The 22,961-nt window shown below is 42.4% G+C and overlaps 2 protein-coding genes across 2 annotated transcripts; one reads left to right on the top strand and one right to left on the bottom strand.

Moving 5' to 3' along the window:
* Nucleotides 1–5,440: 5,440 nt before the first annotated feature.
* On the top strand, nt 5,441–11,322 carry LOC107080791. Its single transcript, XM_015368995.1, has 6 exons — nt 5,441–6,186; nt 6,280–6,619; nt 8,953–9,291; nt 9,381–9,704; nt 9,796–9,871; nt 10,671–11,322. The coding sequence occupies exons 2-6, from the start codon at nt 6,484–6,486 to the stop codon at nt 10,717–10,719; spliced, it is 924 nt and encodes a 307-aa protein (XP_015224481.1). The 5' UTR covers nt 5,441–6,186; nt 6,280–6,483; the 3' UTR covers nt 10,720–11,322.
* Nucleotides 11,323–15,796: 4,474 nt separating this feature from the next.
* On the bottom strand, nt 15,797–22,153 carry LOC107080790. The gene is made up of 4 exons (XM_015368994.1): nt 21,823–22,153; nt 21,107–21,442; nt 19,408–19,471; nt 15,797–16,445 (listed from the first exon to the last, which is right to left on the bottom strand). Exons 1-4 carry the CDS (start codon nt 22,151–22,153, stop codon nt 16,415–16,417), a joined length of 762 nt encoding a protein of 253 aa, XP_015224480.1. The 3' UTR covers nt 15,797–16,414.
* Between the last annotated feature and the right edge of the window lie 808 nt (nt 22,154–22,961).

Below are 22,961 nucleotides of genomic sequence, written 5' to 3'. Positions count from 1 at the left end.
AGCTTTCTATTTTTAACGGTTTTCATTTTCAAAGGAGCTGCGTTGTCTAAGGCAGTACGCTGTAATTTGTCTTCATATAAGTGAAAAGACAGGTTGTGTTTTTTTATAATTTATCCCAGAGGTAGCATATACAAAGAAAACAAAATAGGGCCGAGAATAAATCCCTGTGCCACCCCACAGGGCAGCGATGCCTTTGAGGAGCAGTGGTCACCAGTCACGACAGAGAAACTCCTGTTTGCTAGGTGTAGCCCTCTTTTACTCACCAATTAACTGAGTGGGCTCTGTGTTCTATCAATCTTCTTCTCTTTAAAGTTTATGTCTTTGATCTGTACACTATTCAGATTTTGTATTAAACACTTAATATTAAACTAAGAAATTGCAGACTGAATCATCAATGTACACAAAGTATAACGTGTTAACATTACCCGTCCATTTATTGAGAAGAATAAAAACACAAATAAGGAGGGATAAAATAATTACTTTTGAACCTTATTTTTTAAAAGAAAAACAAACACAAACCCAAAAGTAAAACACCCACAATGGGTTAATCCAAATTTACAGTTCAATATTTCTTCAAAAAAAAACAAAATTATAGACCAATTCTAAAGCCGGCAAACCCCAACTTAACCCTACGTTGCAGGCCTGTTCTGATGCTTGTGATGAGAAAAAAAAAGGAATACATGGTGGAAGATGATGTAAAAATCCTACAGAAACGCTCTGCTCTGTTCAGTCCTCGTCTCCAGTGGGAAAGAAAAAAATACTGGCGCTCACAGTCACAGCTCCAACCACATGCGTAATCCACAAACAGTCACAAACTTTGTCTCCAATGATGCCAGAGGTCGTCTGAGCGCTTCCTGGTGGCTCAGAGTGCTATCTGGGTCCAAACTCTCTTGTCTGGTTGAGTACCGGTCCTTTGCAAGATCCTACATCCAGCTGAATAAGCGAACGACGGGAGTCTATATCCCATTAGCAAGCTGCTAATGGTAAGCTAACGGCTAAATACAGTCCCACAAGCTTCGAGTAGAAGCTCTGCTGTCTTCTACCACGGACTTAACCAACTGTCACTTCTTGTGGGTTATCGTAGGGACAACCTAAGGCGACAATAACCGTCTAAGATCTTGAATAAGTTAACATCACCCTGGTGATGTGGACTTAAAGTCAGCGGAACCGGCGCTGATTTCTTTTTCCCTCTGCACTCTCTCAACACCTGTGATACCTTCAAAAACCTTCCTCTCTGTAGGAAATTACACTTCTCACATGAAACCTTTCTAAAATGAAATAAAACCATGTAAACAGATATTTTAAACACATTGTAAATAAATTTACAAAATGAACATTTTAAATAACTCCAGAAAAATGTATTTAACCATTTTTAAACAATTTATGTTAGGTGACCTCAGCTATTTATTAATATTAACTTAGACTTTTTTAAATGCATGGGTTAATTATACATCCGGGCTACATAGGTATGACCTAAACCACTGGAGAGCGGTGCCACAGATGCCGATGTGCTCTAGGCGAGATACAAGGACTGCATGGTGGACTGTCTCAAAGGCTGCTGAGAGGTCCAGCAGTACCAGCACAGCAGGATTCCCAGCCTCCACAGACAGGGCAATATCATTGTGCTCCTTTAACAGTGCTGACTCGGTGCTATGTCGGGGTCTAAAACCAGACTGAAATTTATCAAAAGTAGAATTGATCTCCAAAAATGGCTGTAATTGAATAAAAACAACTTTTTCTAAAACCTTAGAAAGAAAAGGCAAGTGGGAGACAGGTCTAAAATTGGAAATTACGGAGGGATCAAGATGCATTTTTTTTATGAAGGGTCTAACCATAGCATGTTTGAAGGCAGCTGGAACAGACCCTGAGCTAAGACAAGTCTTTATAAAAACAAGCAGACTTGGCCCAACAGAGCTCAGAACCTCCTTCAAAAACTTGGCTGGAATAATATCTAAGAGACAGTTTGTGGGTTTCATGCCACTAAAGACCTTAGTGAAAGAAAGCAAAGAAATGGTCTCAAACCGCTCGAATGCAGCAGTCTGCCGGAGGAGCACAGACATCATCAGAAGGCATATTACTCTTACAGATATTCTGCCTGACAGATTCCACTTTATCGGTGAAAAAGGACGCAAACTCCTCACAGGTTGCAGTGGAGGCATCAGACAGGACAGCAGGGCATGGATTAATGACAGAATCAATAGTATTAAATAGCAGTCCTGGATTATAAGAGCTATTATCTATTATGGAGGACAAATATTTTGACTTTGCTTCTTTTAGAGCTCTCTGGCAAGCAGCCAAGCTGTACCTTAATTAGTCCAGGGATACATGCAGTTTATCCTTTGTCCACCGCCGTTCAGCCTGTCTGCATTGTTGTCTGAGCAGACGGGTATGGTCATTCAGCCAGGGATCCGACTTAGTTTTGGTCGTTTTTTGCCAAAATGGGGCACAGAGTCAAGAATCGCAGAACATGTTGAATGGAACGTGGAGAGTAGGCTGTCTGGACAAAGTGGAGGAACCCGCCCACAGTCATCAGGCAGCTGAGAGTTTCTGAAGGCAGCAGCAAACTCCCCAGCCGTTGATGGAGTAAAGATTTGGCGTCTGGGAGCTGGGGAAACTGGCTTATTGGCAGGTGGGGGAGCAGCAAAGTCGAAAACAACAGGGAGGTGATCTGAGATAGCAGTGTCTACTAATTCTCTGAGGCAAACTGAAAGCCCATGAGAGATGACAAGGTCAAGTGTGTGCCCATACTCATGTGTTGGTGCATTAACAGATTGAGTGAGATCAAAGAAGACTAAAAGGCCTTTCGATTCATTGGCCAGTTGATTTGCTGCACAACAAACATGAATATTAAAGTCTCCACAAATCAGCAGCTTATCAAATTTTGGGAGAAACTCAGACAAAAACTCTGAGAACTTTTGAAGAAAGTCCTTATTAGATCTGGGTGGGAGATAAACTGTGGCACACAGCACAGGGCAGGTAAGGTTGATCACAAACAGCTGCAGTTTGAAACTGGAGTAATTTTTGGTGGTTATCGTCCGGCATCTGAAGCTCTCCTTAAATATAGCAGCCAGGCCGCCCCCGCGACCGGCAGCTTGCAGGGTGCTGACGTAGGAACAGCCGGGGGGGAGGAGCTCTGAGATGGCGCTGTTTTCACCTGGTTTTACCCAGGTCTCTGTCAACAGAAGGAAATCGAGATCATGGTTGTAAAAATGTCTCTCAAGATAAACATCTTATTTGTAAGAGATCTAACATTTATAAGGGCCGTGTGAACTCAGCATCGGTCGGTCTGGCGAGAGAAGCAGTTGAGCGAGCAGAGATTTCCCGGCACACAGCCCCGCTGGGAGATCCGCACTGGCCGACAGCATGGGAGCAGCACTCCGGTGTCCCAAAGGACCTGTCGGAGCCACCGATATCTGTACTCCGTTGGAACTCCGTAGATCGTAGCCACTGTAATCTGTGAATGGTCTGGATGGAAGACGACAGGGATCATGGAGGGAGGCAGCCAGGAACATTTTCAGTTTAGTCAGGACTCCCTCTCGCTTTCCGCGTTTTCTGCAGCGACCGTTGTGAGGTAACCAGCAGGAAGGACGCCACAGATGCGTCGGTATAGACTCCAGGTAATGCAGAAGCCTCTTTGAGTGTCCAGCAAAGCCGCAAATTGGAGGTTTTTCCAAAGATTCAAAAATATTAAGAAGTGTCAGGCCATCATATACCAGCAGCGGTGACACACTACGCACAACAAACAGCAGATAGAGGAAAAACATTAACACTCTCAGCAGAGGAAGATGGCCAGACAAACACAGGGGCGCCATCTTGGCAATTAAATAAGTGGGTTTAAGCCGCATACCCGCGTATACCTATATCATGGACATGGACTATATCATTGTGTAGCACTTCATTGATGCTTACATCTCTCCTCTAGCTCTTTAGCTGTACTACCAGTTTCCTCCTGTAGTTCAAGGACTTGCTGTTCTTTCTCTTTTGCAGTCATATCAGACAAAATAGCATCTAACCTGTTTTCATTTCATTCAAACAGGTTTCTGAGTCGATCAGAAAGATTGCTCAACTCCTCCAATAATAAACTCATTTCTCTTATCAGTAAATTAGCTTGATGAGTAAAGTTGCTCTTAGAGACTCTCCGCTCCTTAAGTCCGCCATTGTTAATCCCCTGGCGACTTGATTTGTCCAAACAGTCACTACGCAGGGCACACCGCTGGCTGCTTCACCGCACTTCAGCCAATGGTTTGCATAGATATGCTATGTAGATCCACTGCTCTTGCCATGGACATCATGTAGAGCTGTATCCAACCAAATAAAGTGTTGCATCTTTTCACTGCAGCTGGAATAAATATTCCTGAAAAAGAGGCAAAAAAGTTTTTCACATTTCATTTAGTTGCTCAGGAAAAATTTTTTTTTTAACTAAAACACAATATTTATTCTATATATTGAAATATATATAAATTCGTTGTTTTTTTCTGAAATAGTACTGTTTGTGATCTCTAACAATGTTGGTTCAGTATTTTATTAGCAGGAGCTGGGAACCAGAAACAGGAGCAAGGAATAAAAAGTAGGACTGAGAGGTAGACCGCTATAGTCTTCACTGAAACGCTCATCCATTCCTCTGGTTTAGCACCTTTACCTCACTGACTGGCTCAGAGGTTAAAGGTCAGATTTACAGAGAGTTGAGAGCTGAGTCCAGCTGCTGAGATGGACTGTCTCTGTCTGTGCGTCCTCACAGTGTCCCTGAAGGTCTCAGCTGTAGAGAAGTCAGAGGGGGAGTCCGTTCTGCTGCTATGTGAGTTTCCTACAGATGAACTGGACCAACCCACAGTGTTCTGGAGCCGCTCCGACCTCAGTCCTTCTGTGGTCCACCGGCGTTCAGCGATCGAAGATCAATTGGAAGTGGATCAACTGCAGGATCAGAACCAGCTCTTCAGAGGCAGAACCTCCATGCAACCGGATGCTTTAAAAACTGGAGATCTGAGCCTGAATCTGACCAACCTGCAGGTTTCTGACTCTGGAACCTACACCTGCTCCATCAGAACCTCCAGAGAAGAATGGACTGTGACAGAAGGAGAACTGCTGGTTAATGGTCAGTAGCAGAAACACCTGCTGTAGATACATCTGTTCTAAAGATATATAAGCATATTGGAAACATCAGCTTCTCTCTGTTTGTATCTTCTCCAGAACCTCCTCCTGTCTGGCCATGGGTTCTGTTTGGGGTTCTGATCACTGTAGTTCTGCTGGTTGTTGGTGCAGCTGCTGTTTGGTACTACAGATGGAAAAAGAAGCACACAATAGGTATGTTGGTCACTGGATAGAGGATGAAACAGATTAGATCTGACAGAATCCTCTAGAATCATTCACAGTACATTTTAAACCATTTTGTCCATTCAATCTGTCCAAACTCCACCCCTTAAATGCCAAAATGGCCAAATGTGCTTTATTTTCTGCTAATTGTTGTAGATCAGGTCTCTGTGTTGGGCCTCCTGTTGTTTCTGTTTTCTTGGCTCCATCTTCAGTAGATCTGGAGCTGCATGTCTCACTTTACACCATAATACTGCAACATGATTGGCTGTCCAATGATGGGACGCCTCTTGATTGACTGCGGCTGGGAACAAGATGTATTGTCAGGTGTTTCTCTATGCACACATCCTGCGAGAATTAAGCTAACCCAAATTCATTCCATCAGAACCTTTGGGAAAACTTTGAACCTTGCAGTATTTCAAATATATTTTTTCTGTATGAATGGCTCTAAACTCTGTGTTTTCCTTTCTTCTGTTGTGTTTTCTTCTGAGGTTCTCTGGCCTCTACAGACTCTGGAACTGTGATGTTCTGCTTTCTTCTCAGTGCTTCAGTCTGAGAAAGTGGAGATCAGAGATGGGGTGAAGTCTGTCCTGCTGCCCCTAAAAGCCAACAGAACCTTTCCCCAGGATGTCATAGTGGAATGGACCCGTTCTGACCAGAACATCAGAGTCCACGTGTTTGAGAACGGCCAGACCCAGCCTGAGAAACAAGAGAACATCTATGAAGGCAGAACAAAGATGAGAGCAGAACCTCTGACTACAGGAGACCTCAGTCTGACTCTAAAAAGCCCCCAGCTGGAGGACAACGGGGTCTATAAATGTGTCGTCTACAGAGGAGGAGACCTGCTGCTGAAGAAAACGGTGACCCTGAAGGTCAAAGGTCAGTCTGACAGTTAAAAGATTATCCAGGTGTCCTTGCTCTGGCTTTATATCTGCTTCAAATCTGGTTTGAATCTGTTTCCATTCCTGACAGAGAGCCTGATGGAGGAGGTGGAGGTATCAAAAGGAGAAGACGTTGTCCGGCTGCCTTTTAAAACATTAGATGACCTTCCTGAAGATGCAGAAGTTGTGTGGAGCCACTCTAACAAAACCGACAAAGTACATGAGTACCAGAACGGTCAGGACCAGTTAGAGAGACAGAACCCAGAGTACCAGGACCGGACAGCCATGAATCCTGATGCTCTGCAGACTGGAGAACCTGACCCTCACTATAAGTGATCCCAGACTGGAAGACAGCGGCATCTATATCTGTATCGTCTACAGTAGTGATGGGAAAATACTGAGACGGAAGATAGTGACACTAACTGTGAGAGGTTAGTAATGTTAACACATCACTGAGGTCAGTTAATGCAGCAGTGCCCAAAGGCATCTACTGTTTATTCCAAAAAAGGACAATTAAAAACAATCCACTGGACTTTGTTTCGAGTTTGAAGACGTTTCTCTTCCACCCAGGAAGATTTTTCAGCTCAAAATATCAGAAATAGCGTTGAGTTCCAGGTTTTATAAAGTAGCTTAACAAAGCCTGGTTTTTGTTTTGAAAATATGCAAAGAAAAAATGCAAACCGGCCAAGTTGAAGGATGTTGCAGGCAACACATGCTGCCTATGTCTGTCACTATGCTCAGTGTGGACCTCAAGGGGATGGATTAAATGCAGAGGTGAATTTCTCCCCTGTGAGATCAGTAAAGTTGAATTAATATCTGTGCAGAGCACAGGGCCAGTATGTAATTAGCCAATTCTGGTGTTTTCTGGTAAATTAAATGTCCTGCATGGCGTTGGGCAGTGAGCACAACCCTCATCTTTTGATGTCGGCCCTCATACCATCCTTATGGAGTTCTTTTCTAATTCTTTCTGCAAACACATGCACATTGGTGGTCTGCTGGAGGTCACAGTGCAGGGCTCTGGCAGTGCTCCTGCTCCTCCTTGCACCAAGGCGGAGTTAGTGGTCCTGCTACTGGGTTGCTGCTCTCTAACAGCCTCCTCTACGTCTCCACGCCTTTGTTCCTGGTAGCGCCTTCAGCTTCTGGACATTACACTGACAGATACAGCAAACCTTCTTGCCTCAGCTGGCATTGATATGCCATCCAGGATGAGCTGCACTACCTGAACCATTTGCATGGGTTGTAGAGTCTATATGGTGTTTCCACGAGTGGGAAAGATTTATTGAGTGGGTTTGCTAATTGGCTTTATTTTCCACCTGTTGTCTTTTACATTAGCACAACAGCAGCTAAAGCTAATTATTAATCTGTGTTGATTTCTAATTGGACAGTTTGTTTTCACAGAAGTTTGATTTGATTGAAGTTATATGGTGTTTTTTTTAATGATCCCTTAATTTTTTAGATTTATGTAGTTGAAGAGGTGCGTGGTAACATATCTGTGAACATATCTCAGTCATCCAGGTCATGGTCAACCTTGAAAGGTTCAGTTTAGGCAACTGGACCATGTTGTCTGTTTACCACAGAGACAACTCAGTAAAGAAGTTTACAGGAAACCCACAGACACCAACGGTATCTCTGTTTTGACTCACACCAATCACTAGAGCAATGACTAGGCATCATCACCCTGCAGACATGAGCAGAAATCATTCCCACCACCAACAGAGGATAAGAGAACAGGGACACGTCAGGACATCCCTGAAGAACTGTGGTTATCCCAGATGGGCTGTTCTGAAAACCAACAAGAAGAGGTCTGAGGGAAGAAAACAGAAGAAGGAACATCATCATTCCCTATGTTGCTGGAGTCTCTGAAAAATCAGCACCGGATTCCTGTTCACTATAAACCCAGCAACACCCTTAGACAAAAACTGGTTTGCCTCAAAGATAAGACACCCAGAAACAAGACCAACAACGTGGTTTACACCCTGCAGACCTTTACATTGGAGAGACCAGGCAACCACTACAGAGGCGCATGGCTCAACACAGGAGGGCCAACTCCTCAGGACAGGACTCAGCTGTTCACCTACAGCTGAAGGCTAAAGGACACTCGTTTGAGGAGAACAACGTCCATATTCTGGCCAAGGAAGACAGATGGTTTGAGAGAGGGGTTACTGTAATCATCTTTGTTAACCTGGAAAAACAAACAGATGAGGTGGTCTTAGACCTAACCTTTCAGGAGATTCACAGCTCACCTGCCCTCATCTGACTCACACTTCAATAAGGCATGGGACCCAAAACCACTCTGAAGAGGGAGTTAAGAACCCATCAGAACCCCCTAATGACCACGAACCCCCATGTGACCTCCTTGGCCAATCCAGTAGGAGGGATCAAAGCCATCTTTTTTTTCCCCCCTAATTCTTTCTTAAAGCTACAGTATATTAATCTCAGTGCTCCCCGCCACTAGCTAGAACTGAAGAAGCCTCATGGATGAGAGAAGAAATCTAGAAAACTTAACGTCCAGTTGACTGAACTGAATTTTTCAAGGTTGGCCAACTTTTTTTGAAAGAAACATATATTTATTTTTCTCTACAATTTAAACTTCCCAGTAGTAAAGCATACATTTTATGTAAAACATCAGAGGTCAGTAACAACTTCAGAGGTCAGAACTGGATGCCTGTAGATACACCAGATACCAGCTTCACAGAGTTAAAGTGCACTTCAATGATACACATGGTAATCTGTTGATATGACCCACGTTTCCCTCTCATTTCAGTCTATAAGGTGGAAAAGGTTTCTGTTGACGAGGGAAAGAGGTCCGTCGTTCTTCCCTTTCATGCAACACGTCGCCTCCTCTCTGAGGACATCACTGTGGAGTGGAGACTCTCAGATGTAGAAGACATTATGGTCTACAAATATCAGAGAGGCCGTCACATGCCAGCAGAGGATCAGGTTTATGGAGGCCACACAGAGATGAATGAAGATCCATTAACCACTGGAGACCTCAGTCTGACCATCAGGGACCTCCGTCTGACTGACGGTGTTTATACCTGCACCATCTATGATGAGAATGGAGAGAGGCTGCAGCAGAAGGTGGTGGTCCTCATAGTCAGAGGTGAGTGGAAGCAGCTGCTCTATCCTCAGCAGTCAGTAGGAGCAACCTTTGGTTTCTCTGGACTCCTTATGTTCTGCTTTGGTCTTCAGGTTTACAGATAGTGGAGGTAACAAAGGGGGAATCATCTGTGAAACTTCCCTTCCAAATTCAACGTTTGGAGAATAAAGACATCAGAGTGGAGTGGACCCAACCCGACTCAAAGGTCATCACCTTTGAGAACGGAGAACTTCAGGTGGCCAAAAAGAGAATCTTTCATAGAAGTAGCATAGAGATAAATAAAGATCTACTGAGTTCTGGAGACCTCAGCCTGATCCTGAAGCGTCCTGGTTATAAGGACAGTGGCCTCTACAAATGTACCGTCTACAGTGGCCAGAAGATCCAGCACCAGAAAATGGTGATGCTCAGGGTAAAAGGTAAAGATGCTTCAATCCATTGTTGTAGTTTCATGACATGATGGAAGGTCTGAGGTTCTTCAGTCTGAGATGTTCTCTGGTTTATCTGCAGAGCCTTTGGAGGGCAGCTTCATAGATAGACTCAGGTCACTGAAGAGGAGCAGGACATCGGATATTTCATCCCAAGAGTAATATGTCTCATTTTCTTTTGTTTTTATCAAATATGTACTAAATGTTCTGATCTGACTTAAGGGCTCGTTATGCTTGACGGTCAGATGACGGAAATATCCTTCAGATGAATGACGGTCAGCATGGAAAATGAAACGGCGTGACAACAACACAATATACAAGGAAAACACAGCTTTTTATGACTTTATCAAAGCCTCTTCATGCCGTCCCGGAGCAACAGTTAATTTATTTCCTGGAGTTCCGTAAAAAAGTTTAAAAAACAATTCACTGGACTAGGTTTCCAAGGTTTGAAGACATTTTGCTTCCCATCTAGGAGGGGAAGCAATAACATTATCAAGTATGGAATTTGTGTTTTCATTAAAGGCTTTATACAGTGAAAGCTTTCACAGCAATTGATAATAGCTTTTAGTATCCCATTTTCTACATGGAATATTTCTGGTTGAATGTTGGGAAGTGAAGGGGCTGAACATGAGTAGACACCAACTTTTAAGCAAAGTTGTGATCTGTAAAAGCTTCTGCTGCATGTAAACAGGACTTATTTCAGCAGCTTTTAAAACAGATCAAACTTCTCTTAGAGATGGTGTCTCAGGTCCTTTAGGTGTGATTCAGGATGAACAGAATGAGCTGAGCTCAGGTTGGCAGATAGTACTTTAGATTGAAGGCAGAGGAACCTTTACTCTGTTCTGTCCAAACAGATCAACAGGACTTTTGGTCAGTTCTATATTTCCTCTGATGGTGTTCAATATCAGAGTCCAGTTTGGGTCCACTTGGTTCTGACTCAACTTCTTCTTTTTTCAGGAACGTTCCACTGAACTCCAGCTTAAACGCTTCATTTAATCCAGCCTGAATTCTGGATTAACCCTTTGAAAGATGGATTATAATCTGTTACTGAAAGATGTTCATCTCAGACTGATTCAGAACCTGCTTGGACTGTGGACACTGAGAACGTATCAGCTTCAGTTTTAATCTGTGGTATCAGAGGTTTGTGACTGAAATAGTCACATCTAAACCCTCTAGAACAAACCAACCAACTGTTCATCCTCCTCCTATGCTTCAACCTCCAAGAGGATGGAACCAAGAACCCTCTGGCCTCAGCAGAAGACTGATCCAGGTCTTAACATACAGGAGACTTCCTCCTCAGAGCCCCTACCCAGCATGCTGACTCCAGGTCATTAGTTACGGAGAGTAAATGTCTTTAGTGGTCAGTATATTCAAAAGCCCTTTACATTCAGTCCTTCCTAAATGTCTGGATTCTCTCTGTTATATGTTTCTATAAGCAACTGGCTAGATCAAGTGGTAAGTCACCCATCATGCACACAGGAAGCCCCGGTTCATATCCCAACGGGGGGGAATGAGTTGCCAGTGTGGGTCCTTAGGCAAGACCCTTCATGCTAATGCCTGCTTTGTAAGTCACTTTGGATAAAAGCATCTGCTAAATAAATAAACACTATAAGCATTAAGTAATTTACATTAAAAATACCTTTGTCTCTACATTTACTACTAAAAATGGAAATGTTCATAGAAACCTGCATTAAGACCATTATTTATGACAAAACATGTTAACTGGGGAACATGAATACAGCTACCTTTAATCAACATATTTCACAGTTTAGTCTAGTTCAATCCAGGGCAGCAGCGTTTCAGATCAGCTTCAGTCTCTGATGGACTCTTTAGTCAAACCTATTCAGACTGTTGCAGTGATCAGTTCAACTATAGATATTTTTCTAGATCCTGCTGGACATCAGTCCTTTAATCCTGGAGATGTTCTTCAGGTGATCAAAGTCTGACTCAGTAACTGCCTTTCTGAGCCTCTAAAGGTTCAGGTCTGAGTCCATCCTGGTTTCAGCCATAATCAGTGGTTTCTGCTGCAGCAGCTGAAGCTGGGATCTAACTCTGGATCTCTGCTCCTTTGGTCCAAAGATTATTACCTCACTTTGTAGAAAATGATACAGATTGATCTGTTGTCAGCATCTAACCAGCGCTCTGATGGTTCATAGTTACCTGCTGACATTAGGATGTAAAGCTGTGTGTCGTCTGCATCGTCATGGTAACTGATCTGGTTGTTTGCTATGATCTGAGCCAATGGGAGCCTGTAGATATAAAATAGGAGGGGCCCCAGAATGGAGCCTTGAGGAACCCCACATGTGATTGTTCTGGTCTCTGATCTAAAGTTCCCCACTGACTGATAGAAGTCCCAGTCCTTCAGGGAGGATTTAAACCAGTCCAGTGCTGAACCAGAAAGACCGACAGAGTTTTCTGTTTGATGTCAACAGAATCAAAAGCTGCTCTGAGGTCCAATAATACCAACACTGTGGTTGCTATGGAAACCTGACTGGATGACCTCACAGCAGCTGGTCATTGTTAAGAAGGTATTTAACTGTTGAAATACCTTTTTCAGTAATCTCACTGATGAAGATTTTAGATGGGCCTGTAGAGAGATGCTGCAGAATTAATTTGTAAATTTTTAAATGTTTCTCTTTTTCATCAATGGTTTGATAATTGCTGTTAGAATAGAATAGAACTGAATAGAAAAGAATAGTAAATAGTAAATAAAGTGGTCACACAATGTGCACCTTAGTAAAGTGTATAAAAATAACAGATAGGAAAATAAAACAAATACAATACTTTACTGTCCAGTGTTTTTAAAATATAATACTGTATCTGGAGAATGAAAAAAAAATCAATTACAGCTGTGGACATTTAGAAACACATGTTTCTAACTTCCACGTGGGAAAATGGCAGCAACACCAGAGATATGCAAAAAAATAAACAACAGCAGCAGGTTATTTAACTGACTAAGGTAGAAACTGAGCAGAATCAGCATGAATGGAAGAACTGGTTGAGGTTGTTGGGAACAGTGGTGGTTCTAGAGTCTTCCAGCTGCTGGGAGGAAGGATCTGTGATAACGCTCCCTGGTGCATTTAGGGTGCAGCAGTCTGTCACTGAAGGAGCTGTCCAGTTCAGCACCAGCTGAACCAGCATGGGGGGGGGGAGATGTTCAGTTAGTTAGGATCCGTCTGTTTCCACCTCCTGCACTGAGTCCAGAGGGCATCCGAACAGAGGTGGCCTTCCTGATCAGCTGATCCTTCCTCTCAGCTACAGATAAGGCACTGCTCCAACAGACACTTCATAGAAGATGGCTGATGCCACAGCAGAGTCAGAGAAGGTCTTTAGGAGCCCCCCCTCAGTCTCCTCAGCAGGAAGAGTCTCTGACCTTTCTGATCCAGAGCCTCAGGGTTGGGAGTCCAGTCCAGTTTGATCTTCAGTTGAACACTGACGTACTTATCAGAGTCCACTATCTCACCGTCCCTGGATGTTCACCGGTGGCAGTGGGGTGGATCTTCTCCTGTGAAAGTCCACCACTAGCTCCTTGGTTTTCCCTGCATTAATCAGAAGGTGGTTCTACTGGAACCAGACCACCATATTATGGGACCACTGCCTGTCCTCTGAGTCGTCTCCACCTGTGATGAGGCCAACTATGGCAGAAAGGTCAGAGAACTTCTGGAGGTGGCAGCACGGGGAGTTGATGGAGAAGTCTGCAGGGTAGAGGGTGAAGAGGAACGGTGGCAGCACTGTTTCCTGTGGGACCCGCATACTGCAGACCAACCTATCGGAGACACAGCCCTGTGTCCTCACACACTGTGGACGGCCAGAAGCCATTGGGACATGTGCTGCTGGTCCACTGCTGACAGCTCCAGCTGGGCCCTTAGGAATCCTGACTGGATGGTGCTGAAAGGAGTGGAGAAATCAAAGACCATGATTCTCACAGAGCTTCCAGGTTTCTCTGGGTGAGTCAGAGCTTGGTGCAGCAGGAAGATGATGGCATCATCTGCTCCAATGCCAGGTCAGTAGGCAAACTGCAGTGGATCCAATCAAGTCCTCACCAGGCGGCATAGATGGTGGAAGGCCACCCGTTCCAGAGTCTTCATCAGGTGTGAAGTCAGCACTACCAGGCCGTAGCTGCTGAGACCCTTTGGATGTTTTGTCTTTGACACCGTTTTATTTTCCACAGCTGTGGTTCTTCTCCCAGCCTCAAGCTTCAGTTAAACATGAAGCACAAGATGCCTCACAGTTCATCTGCTAAACATCTCAGAAGCCTGGAGTTGATGCCATCTGGATCTGCAACTTTTCAAACCTTGATCTTTGGCAGCTCATTACTCGCCTGTGTTGTTAAAAGGGACTAGATGGTGGGGTTGGGAGGGGTTGGAATCTGTGGGATGGAATCCTTTGGACCAGGGTGGTTGGATGATGATTGGGAGGTGGAAGGTGTGCAGCAGTCAGTCGTTGAAGAGGTGAAGGTAACAGCAGGGGCTGAAGGAGGTGTTTTTGATTTAAATCAAATCAGACTCTAAAACAGACAAAACCTTCCTAATAAAAGCTGTGGCTAAAACATCAATACTACAGGAACAGCAGCTGAACAGTTTCTTCTAAACTTTAGCAGTATATCGGGCAGAATTAGGGCATTTTGAAACAGTTTATTTTAACTGGAGGCAGCACTGCTTTTTTTATACCTTGTATTTTCTCCATGAAGAACTTTGCAAAGTCATTGCAAGCCTTTAGAATTGAGTTCATCTGCCACATAGGCAGCTGTAATTAAACCTTTCATTAAGAAACCTCTTCACCCAGATGACTTGGTCAGTTATAGACCTATATGAGATAATATTTACCAAACATCACCATCCTCCCCACCTTCTACATCAGCACCATGGAGAGCGTTCTGACCAGCTGTGTCACTGTGTGGGTGGAGGCTGCAGCGCCCCCCAGCTGTTGTGAAATGTTGATAGAGTGAAGTTGTTTTTCTTGGGAGTAACCAGTATTCGTGTGTAAGAAGGTCTTATATATGCAGGGGTGTAAAACCACCCGGCAGAGACTCACTGACTGTTCTACTGGAAGTTACGTCTCTCCATCTGCAGACGTAAAAATAAATCCGTGTTCTTCTTTGCATCGTGTCCATGTGAGACACGGACAGTAAATGTCACCGTGTCTCACCGTGTGAGACAAATATTCTCCTTGTGGTTAATGATTAATAACTGCTGTAAATATGAACTAAGTTATTGACGTCACTGATGTTGAAGACATCTTGGATTTTAACAGCCGGTCCAAAACATCCAGCTGCAAAGGTAAGCAGTTAGTAACAGCTGGTAAATAAACAAATTGTCAGTTATGATAATTTAACTAAAGATCCTAACTTGGTTTTAACTTTAGTTTGAATGGTATATTAATCAACTAGCTATCAATATAGCTTCCAGTTCTAGTTGATGGTAACAGATTCATAATCTGCTGTTAAAACAAACACCCTTTTGCTACAGTAGTTGCCTTTTATCTCAGAAACCAGAACCTGATGAGTCCATCCCAGAGGTTCTGGATTCTGTCTACACCTCACGTCCAACACGTCCAAGGACGCATTTCCCACAATCAGTCCTGTCAGAGATCCTGCCGCAAAAAGTTCTGGACTCACCGAGCAGCAGACCAAGAGAAGAAGACTTCATGATGTCAGGACGAAGACAAAGTGTCCATCAGTGAGTCTCATCACTTCCTGTCAGAAAGCCTGAACACACCTTAGAGCTGTGAAGCTTCACTTCCTGGTGACTATTTGCTCTTTAACTCTGGTGGTTTCTACCTTCCTCAGCAGAAATAGTTTCTGCTTTTTACACTTTATGGGCTTTTATTTTACTGATTTACCTGTCTTGTAGTCAAGCAGCTCTCGTTTAATCAGATTTAGATGATTACAGATTATAATCTGATGGTAGCTGTTCCATCTGGCAGCAGGAAGTTCCTGGGTCCAGTTCCAGGTCTTTCTGCAGGGCGTTGGCTCATTCTCTCACAGCCCCCCAAAAAAACAGGTGTCCTTTTTAATTGGTTAATTAATTATGGAATTTATTAATAGAAATCAAACATTCTACATTTGATTAAACTCTGTTTTATTTAAAGTTACAAAAGACATAAAACTTCCACATTTTTTACCCTTTAGATCATGAAAACAAACCCCATAAGTAATTTGACTAGATTAGTTACTTTGAGTTACTGATTTAGTTATTTAGTTCAAATTAACTATAACTAGTTAATTAGTTCAAGTAACCTTCCAAACAGTGATGAGTTCTCAGGTCTGCAGACAGGAAAGCCTCTCCTTCCCTGCAGCTCCTCAGTTAAATGACTGTCTCTACAGTCTGCTGCTCATTCATTATCTGATCCTTCCTCAGTCTGAGTCCATCATCTTCATCAAAGTTTATGACCTTCAGTAACTTTAGATCCAGGAGATAAACAGAGACAGATAATCCTGGAGTGAAACAGGAAGAGTTTAGTCTGACTTCCTGTCATAGAGGAAGAGAAAACCCTCAGAGCTCCAGACTGAAGAGCAGGTACACCTGAACCCCAACAGGCCGGATATGTGGTCCGACTCTACAGCTGCTACCAGAAACCTGATCCCAGAGGAAAAACCGCTGCCACACCTTTCATCAGGTCCAAACCGGACATTTCTGATCCCAGAACAGACAGAGGACCGTCCACCATCAGACAGAGTCCTGACCAGAACCACTGACGGTTCAGCCCAGAATGGAGCGGAGTGGGATCCTCCTGAAACAGAACAAAGAGGAGATTCATTCAGTCTGAGATCACAGATCTATGGAACATGAACCCAACCAGAGGATGAGACACAATAGAACCAGACACAATAGATCCTTCCGATCTAAGGTCCTAGAGAAGATCTGACTAACTAAACATTCATGCCGAGGTTATTCAGATCTAGAAGGTCTAGATTATAAGCCGAACTGGATCCTGAAACAAACTTTTTTATCCTCCTGGTTTAAACTGAGCTGCAGCTGAAGATACAAGAAACCAGCATCAGTCAATAAATGAACCAGATTTGAATAAAATACAGATATAAAACAGGAACAATTAGGAAAGATTGTTTATAGAGTCAGACCTGATTTTAATGGAAATAAATAAGGTTTTGGGATCAATTTAAATAATCAATCTTTGCTCTGATCTTATATTGAGGGATGAAGCTGATCCACATATCAGCAGCATCTCCTCTGCTCTAGATCTATAGCAGTGGTTTCTAGCTTAATGGTACTGTTTTTAAATGGAGCGGTCCTTCTAGAAGCTACACCATGTAAAACTTTAAAGACCAATCAGTCAGATACAGGCAGCCAGTGCAGGGAAGCCTTTTCTGGCTTAATGTTCACACTTCCTGGTTCCAGTGAGGAGTCGAACTGCAGTGGTTTGAATCATTCTGAGACGCTGCAGAGAAGATTGATCTATGCTTTATAGAATGAGTTGAAGTCATCTAAGCAAATGAACATGGATCAGTTTCTCCAAATCTTTAGTGCAGAAGAATGATTTCAGTTTAGAAGTAGCCAATGAAAGCTCAGCTGTTTATTCAGATTGGAGGATCCATCACTCACCTTCTGGCTCCCCCTATGATGGGGATGAAGTCTGGAGGAGAACTGACGGTTTCCTCCTGTGAACCCCCTTTATACCAAAACGCTGCCAATACGCCATTATACAGTAGCTGGAAGTTAGAAACACGTTCAGCGCTCGTCTGGAACACATCAGATACGCTGATATGTTGGAGAGAAGTTCTGGATAAGTTACGCAGAAGTTTAGGATGAACTGGACGCCACGACTGATGAGGAACTGATGCTGAACGGATGTCGACCATCAGATAACTGACCTGGAACTGATGGACCACGGATGGCAGACGCTGGGATACGGCGGGAGATTTTAGCATGCTCATAATTTCTCAAGGTACTCGCCGTATGTCGATGTACTTCAGCGTGCTCATAATACAAATCGTAGCCATAACTTAACCAACGTACGCCAGTTTTTTTGCCAGATTTTTCGAACGTCAGGCTGGTCTAAATCATCAAGGTGTGACACCTGTGCCTCATACAAGTTGCTATGGAAACAGGATCAATCCACATTAATAAGCCATGGACTGACATATGTTTCAAGCACTACATTGTAATGCACTACTGTAATGTTCACCTGACATGTCAACTGACTCTTTGTAACAACTGTTTACATGCATCTTGCACAATTCACCTTGACTGAATATTGATTCAGTCACATTTACATCTGCAATATCCGTACTTTATCTGTAATATGCAATTACCTTCCACTGCACTTAAATTCAGATAGCTTCTGTCCAAACTTTATTTATTCATTTTATAATAAAACCCATCTGTATATATGTTATTGTACATTACTGTAAAAACCCTTGCTATAGTAATATCCATCTGTATATTATATTTGGTACATATCCAGCTGTAAATTTAGTTCATAACACTAGTTATCTATATACTATATTCATCTATTAGTAAGATTCTGTTTATAATAGTATTCATCTCTATACTTACCCGGTAGAAATACCCATGTCCTGTATCTATAGAACCATTATCTAGCCTGCACTTGCTGCTATTGCACTTCTGGTTAGACCTAAACTGCATTTCATTGCCCTGTACCCGTACCTGTGTAAGGACTATAAAGTTGAATCTAATCTAATCTATTTAGTGTTTGCCAAACATCAGAATCAGATAGTTGTAGTCTGGATTCCATAAAAATGAAAAGCAATCCACTGGACTGTACAGAAGAGTGGAGGACCTCGTCTATTCATCCAGGCCAACAATTCCCTTTAACAACCGACCTTTCAGAGACATAGACAGATATGGGGCATTGCAGGCTAACAAAGAAGCCAAACGACCCCCATTCCAAAGGGATGGACCTGTTTTAATTAGCATGTTTTCTAAGCAAAAAAACCAGGCTTTGTTGGGCTGCTGGATAAAACCTAATGCAGGCTCATCTAAGGGCTGGACGGTCCACTGGCCCTCCTCACTACGTGTTTGGGACGGCCCTTAATGTGGGAATGCACAGACAGAGGGACAGAATTTAGGGCCCAGTTTGGGATTCAGCCTCATAAAAACTAATTATGATTTTTTTTCTTTAAATATGTCATGAAATAAAAAAATTGAAAGTTACAATTTATATGCTAGAATTGATACTTAAGAATCTTACATTTTGGAAAAAGTCATTTATTTTGAATGTATGTTTATTTCTATTACAAACATTCAGAAATTGTGAAAAGGTAAAGCAGTTAGAATTTTTTTTATTTTTGAATCAATATATCTCACTGAAGTTAAATAAAATTCAGACATTTTGAAAAGTTTTTCTCAATAAATCTTTATTTCTACACTATTAAATCTTATTTGACATTAATTTCAACCTAACTTATGGACTCCATCTTCAGCATCTTTTTTTAGCGTGTTTCAGAGAAGCCTTTGGCTGCAGACTGAGGAGGTAATTCAGTCATTAAATACACGATTAGAAGCATCTAAAATATGCAGACAGACCTCCAGGTCCAAACCCTGCTCTACATTATGTTATTTATTTTTTTTAAACAGTGCTTCATCATTAGAGTATGAACCAGTGTTTGAATGACCTTCAACCTTTCAGATCACCAGCAAAGAGTTGAATGTGAAACCAGTTCTGATCAGACGGTTTATCAAAGTAACTGAAGAGACAGAAAGGAAGATCTTACTCTGGTGAAGGAGAGTTCTGGTTTCTTCTCTGCTTCAGTGAATCTGCTTCTGTAGAATTGATCCCTGCAGAGGAAAAGGAAAGGAGATCATTTTATTTAAAGCTCATATGAGCTCATTGTAAGTTAGAAGACATTAAAGCTTAATTTCATTCAACGATCTGTTAAAGTCAGAGCAACACAACATCCGAGCAGAAACAGACTCAACCATTGGTTGTTTAATAGAAACCATTTATTATTTAATATTAATCCCACTCATTTAATTTAGTCAGTTATTTCTTTGCACATAGAATGCGGAACGTTGCAGTAATTAGTGGATCAAAGTTCGACTTGGCAGCATCCCTTTGACCTGAACTAGAGGAATTATCCAGGTGTACTTTCTATGGAAAAAGAAAACAGAAAAACTACAGAGGCCACATACATCCAATAATAGGCAAGTAGAAGGAGAACATAGCAGTTAGGAAAAGAGAAAACCATGTCCTCCAGCAGCCAAACCCTATAACTACATAGCTAGCTAAAAAGAAAATCTAGTTTTCAGAAACATATTTTATCAGAGATCTTCTAGGGTATATTGTGGACTAATGAGTGGCTCAAACTCATACAGACAACCATATACAGGTGACACGTGTACTGGTTTACATCTGACCCATTTGGACCTTCCTCTGCTGTATCCATGGAGAGTTGTGGACTGGATCTTCTTAAAACCAGTCCAGTTCTACTTTCTCTGGTAGAGTTTGGAGTTAGAAGAGTTGGAGGGATGCTAACTGGATATGGGCCTCAACCCATGATGGCATTTATATTCTTGATCCCACCCACTACTATGCTAGAATCACCCAGTGAAATATGAGCCAGTTGATCAATCAGACCATCTCTATTGGACGTTATCTTCAGGGTCTGTAATAGAGAATTTTTTTCTATCTTCCAATGGAATTTTTTATGTCCTGTAGCTTACTTAATTTTCTGTTTAGGCAATTTTAATTCCTGTTTGTCTAAAGATTATAGTAAATGTCTGGGAAGCACCTTCTAAAATCTACTTTTCTGAGTTAGATAAACAAGATCAAAGCTGCCAAGGATGACTAAATAACGACCAAAACTTCTGATGCCTGAATGCAAAGGTCAGCAGAATAGAGGTTCCTGCAGCAGCGAGCAGAAAATTCCTGGACGATGGAAGCTAATGCCTGTTTACCAGTTAGCTACACAGCGCTGTAAAGGCTATTTGCTTCCCGTTTCCCAGCTGTGAGGTTCATTCTACTGAAGGAAAAATATTTTTTACACCATTATTCCTTTATCCAGGGGAAAAGAATTAAGGCCCTATGTACCTAAAACAGGCCGACAAGTTTAGTTTGCAAAGACTTTCTAATTTATCAATGATTAGAAACCGTCAGTCCAACCAAAGGACGTCGAGAACCAAAGGAAGGAATCCCATAAACCTGTGCTGTTAGAGGATGATTTTTTGGACTACATTAAAAAAAAGAAATCTGCCACACCAGACAACCCAGAGGTAACAGTTGGTTAGAGCTGGATTGTCATAAATGGGATGATGATGCACAGAAAAAATAAGCTGAACCAGTCCTGCACGGATCAGAACCTTGCTTAAACCATGTCTAGTTTAAAATAGATTAATAAACATAAATAACTAGTAATAACCAACATTTTTGTGTTGTTTGCTCCTGCTGAGGAGAGAGCAGCTGTTTTCACTGACCTCTGACTATGAGGACCACCACCTTCTGCTGCAGTATATCTTCATTCTTATCAATGATGGAACATATATAAACACCGTCAGCCAGAGAGAAGTCCTTGATGGTCAGACTGAGGTCTCCAGTTAATGGATCTTCATTCATCTCAGTGTGGCCTCCATAAACCTGATCCTCTGTTGGTGAATGACAGCCTCCCTTATATTTGTAGAGGACGGTGTCCTCTAAGCCTGTGAGTCTCCACTCCACAGTGATGTCCTCAGAGAGGAGGCGACGTGTTACATGAAAGGGAAGAACGACGGACCTGTTTTCCTTGTTTACAGAAACCTTTTCGATGTTGTAGACTGAAATCAGAGGAGAATATTAGTCATTTTCTAGTAGTTTTCGTAACCCAAAATGTTAAAACAGATGAACGATGTAATAATTTCATAGTATTTAATCAAATAGCCTCTGCCATTCAGAGGATTCATGCGCCACTCAGTGACTGAGGGAGAAAACAGGAGTGATGGGTGCCCCCTCCCTCTGACGTCACCATGGAGATGGGTTTTTAGCAGCTGCTCCTCAGAGATCTGCTGTGGAACCTCTGAATGTAGGATATTAGTGTTAAAAATAAGCCTGTTCGGTTGCTAATAACTCAGAACCGCCTGGTTTGTCCTCCTGCATGATTTTAATGAAAAATTACATGAAATCAATATGACGTCATCAACACTTCAACATTGCTAACCTCTCACAGTGAGCGTCACTGTCTTTCGTCTCAGTATTTTCCCATCATCGTTGTAGACGGTACAGATGTAGATGCCGTTGTCTTCCGGGCTGGGATCGTTTAGAGTGAGGGTGAGGTCTTTAATCCGCACAGCGTCAGGATTCATGGCTGTCCGGTCCTGGTAGTCTGGGTCCTGTGTCTCTAACTGGTTCTGACCGTCCTGGTACTCATGTACAGTATTGGGTTTATCAGTGCGGCTCCAAACCACTTTGGCATTTTGGGGCAGGTCGTCTAGTGTCTTAAAAGGCAGATGGACAAAATCTTCTCCCTCATTTACCTCTGCCTCCTCCATCAGGCTCTCTGTCAGGAATAGAATCAGAGATCCATTTCAAGCTAGACATAAAACAGCTCTAACGATACAGAATCCTCATTATGACCCAAAGCTGTTCTATTCGTTCTACATCAGTCATAGAAGTAAATGCATAGAATAAGCCACAGGTATAAACCCAGTAAAATCATATTTACCCAAGGATGAATCAACAGGTGAGGTGTTTCCTATGACAAACTGTTGCCCTTCACTTTAAACCAACCACGCAGCAGCCTATTAAGTCATCACATTCCCACCCATAAAGAGAGTGACCCCTCCACAAATGATGACTGGACCATAATTCTCCAAAACAATACCAAAAACTACCCACATTTAGGAGTTAACTCAACAACCGAACCGCTCCCAATGAAAGCATTTTCAGCCACCCTGGAATCGGAGAAGCAAATCACATAGCAGTGTTAATTTCATCAGCTTTTTTAAATGTAGTCTTAGTCACAATGAAAAAAATCTATTTTAGTCTTAGTCATTGCCTTCCCGATTTAGTTTTAGTCTTAGTCTAAATGAAGAAAATAAATTTTAGTCTTTGTCAAATTTTAGTCATTTTTAATTCATTTTAGTCAACACTGTAAATAATAGAACTTCTGATTGAAAGAAATAATGTCTCATCATCGGTATTTGCTCCGTGATCAGAGGAAAGGTTACTTGGCGCCGACCAGTGGTGAAAATTGGAAGTTCAGTTTAATATAATCCAGTCTGTGAATAGATCCGTCTGAAATGAATGAAAATAGTTGTTTTAATGGTTATAGAGTCAGATATGTGGCGGTAATGTTTG

Source organism: Cyprinodon variegatus, unplaced genomic scaffold (assembly GCF_000732505.1).
Source record: "Cyprinodon variegatus isolate N-32 unplaced genomic scaffold, C_variegatus-1.0 Scaffold2326, whole genome shotgun sequence".
NCBI lineage: Eukaryota > Metazoa > Chordata > Actinopteri > Cyprinodontiformes > Cyprinodontidae > Cyprinodon > Cyprinodon variegatus.
The sequence above is the reverse complement of the archived record's forward strand: the minus strand, read 5'-3'. Positions and strand labels throughout refer to the sequence as shown.

What these genes read in the sequence shown, in the direction of transcription:
- LOC107080791 (XM_015368995.1), top strand. Translation starts at nt 6,484, where the DNA reads ATGCTCTGCAGACTGGAGAACCTGACCCTCACTATAAGTGATCCCAGA. An exon ending in AGTGACACTAACTGTGAGAG is followed by an intron (nt 6,620 to 8,952) that starts GTTAGTAATGTT and finishes CTCTCATTTCAG; the next exon opens with TCTATAAGGTGGAAAAGGTT. An exon ending in GGTGGTCCTCATAGTCAGAG is followed by an intron (nt 9,292 to 9,380) that starts GTGAGTGGAAGC and finishes TTTGGTCTTCAG; the next exon opens with GTTTACAGATAGTGGAGGTA.
- LOC107080790 (XM_015368994.1), bottom strand. Translation starts at nt 22,153, where the DNA reads ATGGAGGAGGCAGAGGTAAATGAGGGAGAAGATTTTGTCCATCTGCCT. An exon ending in GGTGGTCCTCATAGTCAGAG is followed by an intron (nt 19,472 to 21,106) that starts GTCAGTGAAAAC and finishes TTTCCTCTGCAG; the next exon opens with GGATCAATTCTACAGAAGCA. An exon ending in CAGAACTCTCCTTCACCAGA is followed by an intron (nt 16,446 to 19,407) that starts GTAAGATCTTCC and finishes GTTCTGTTTCAG; the next exon opens with GAGGATCCCACTCCGCTCCA.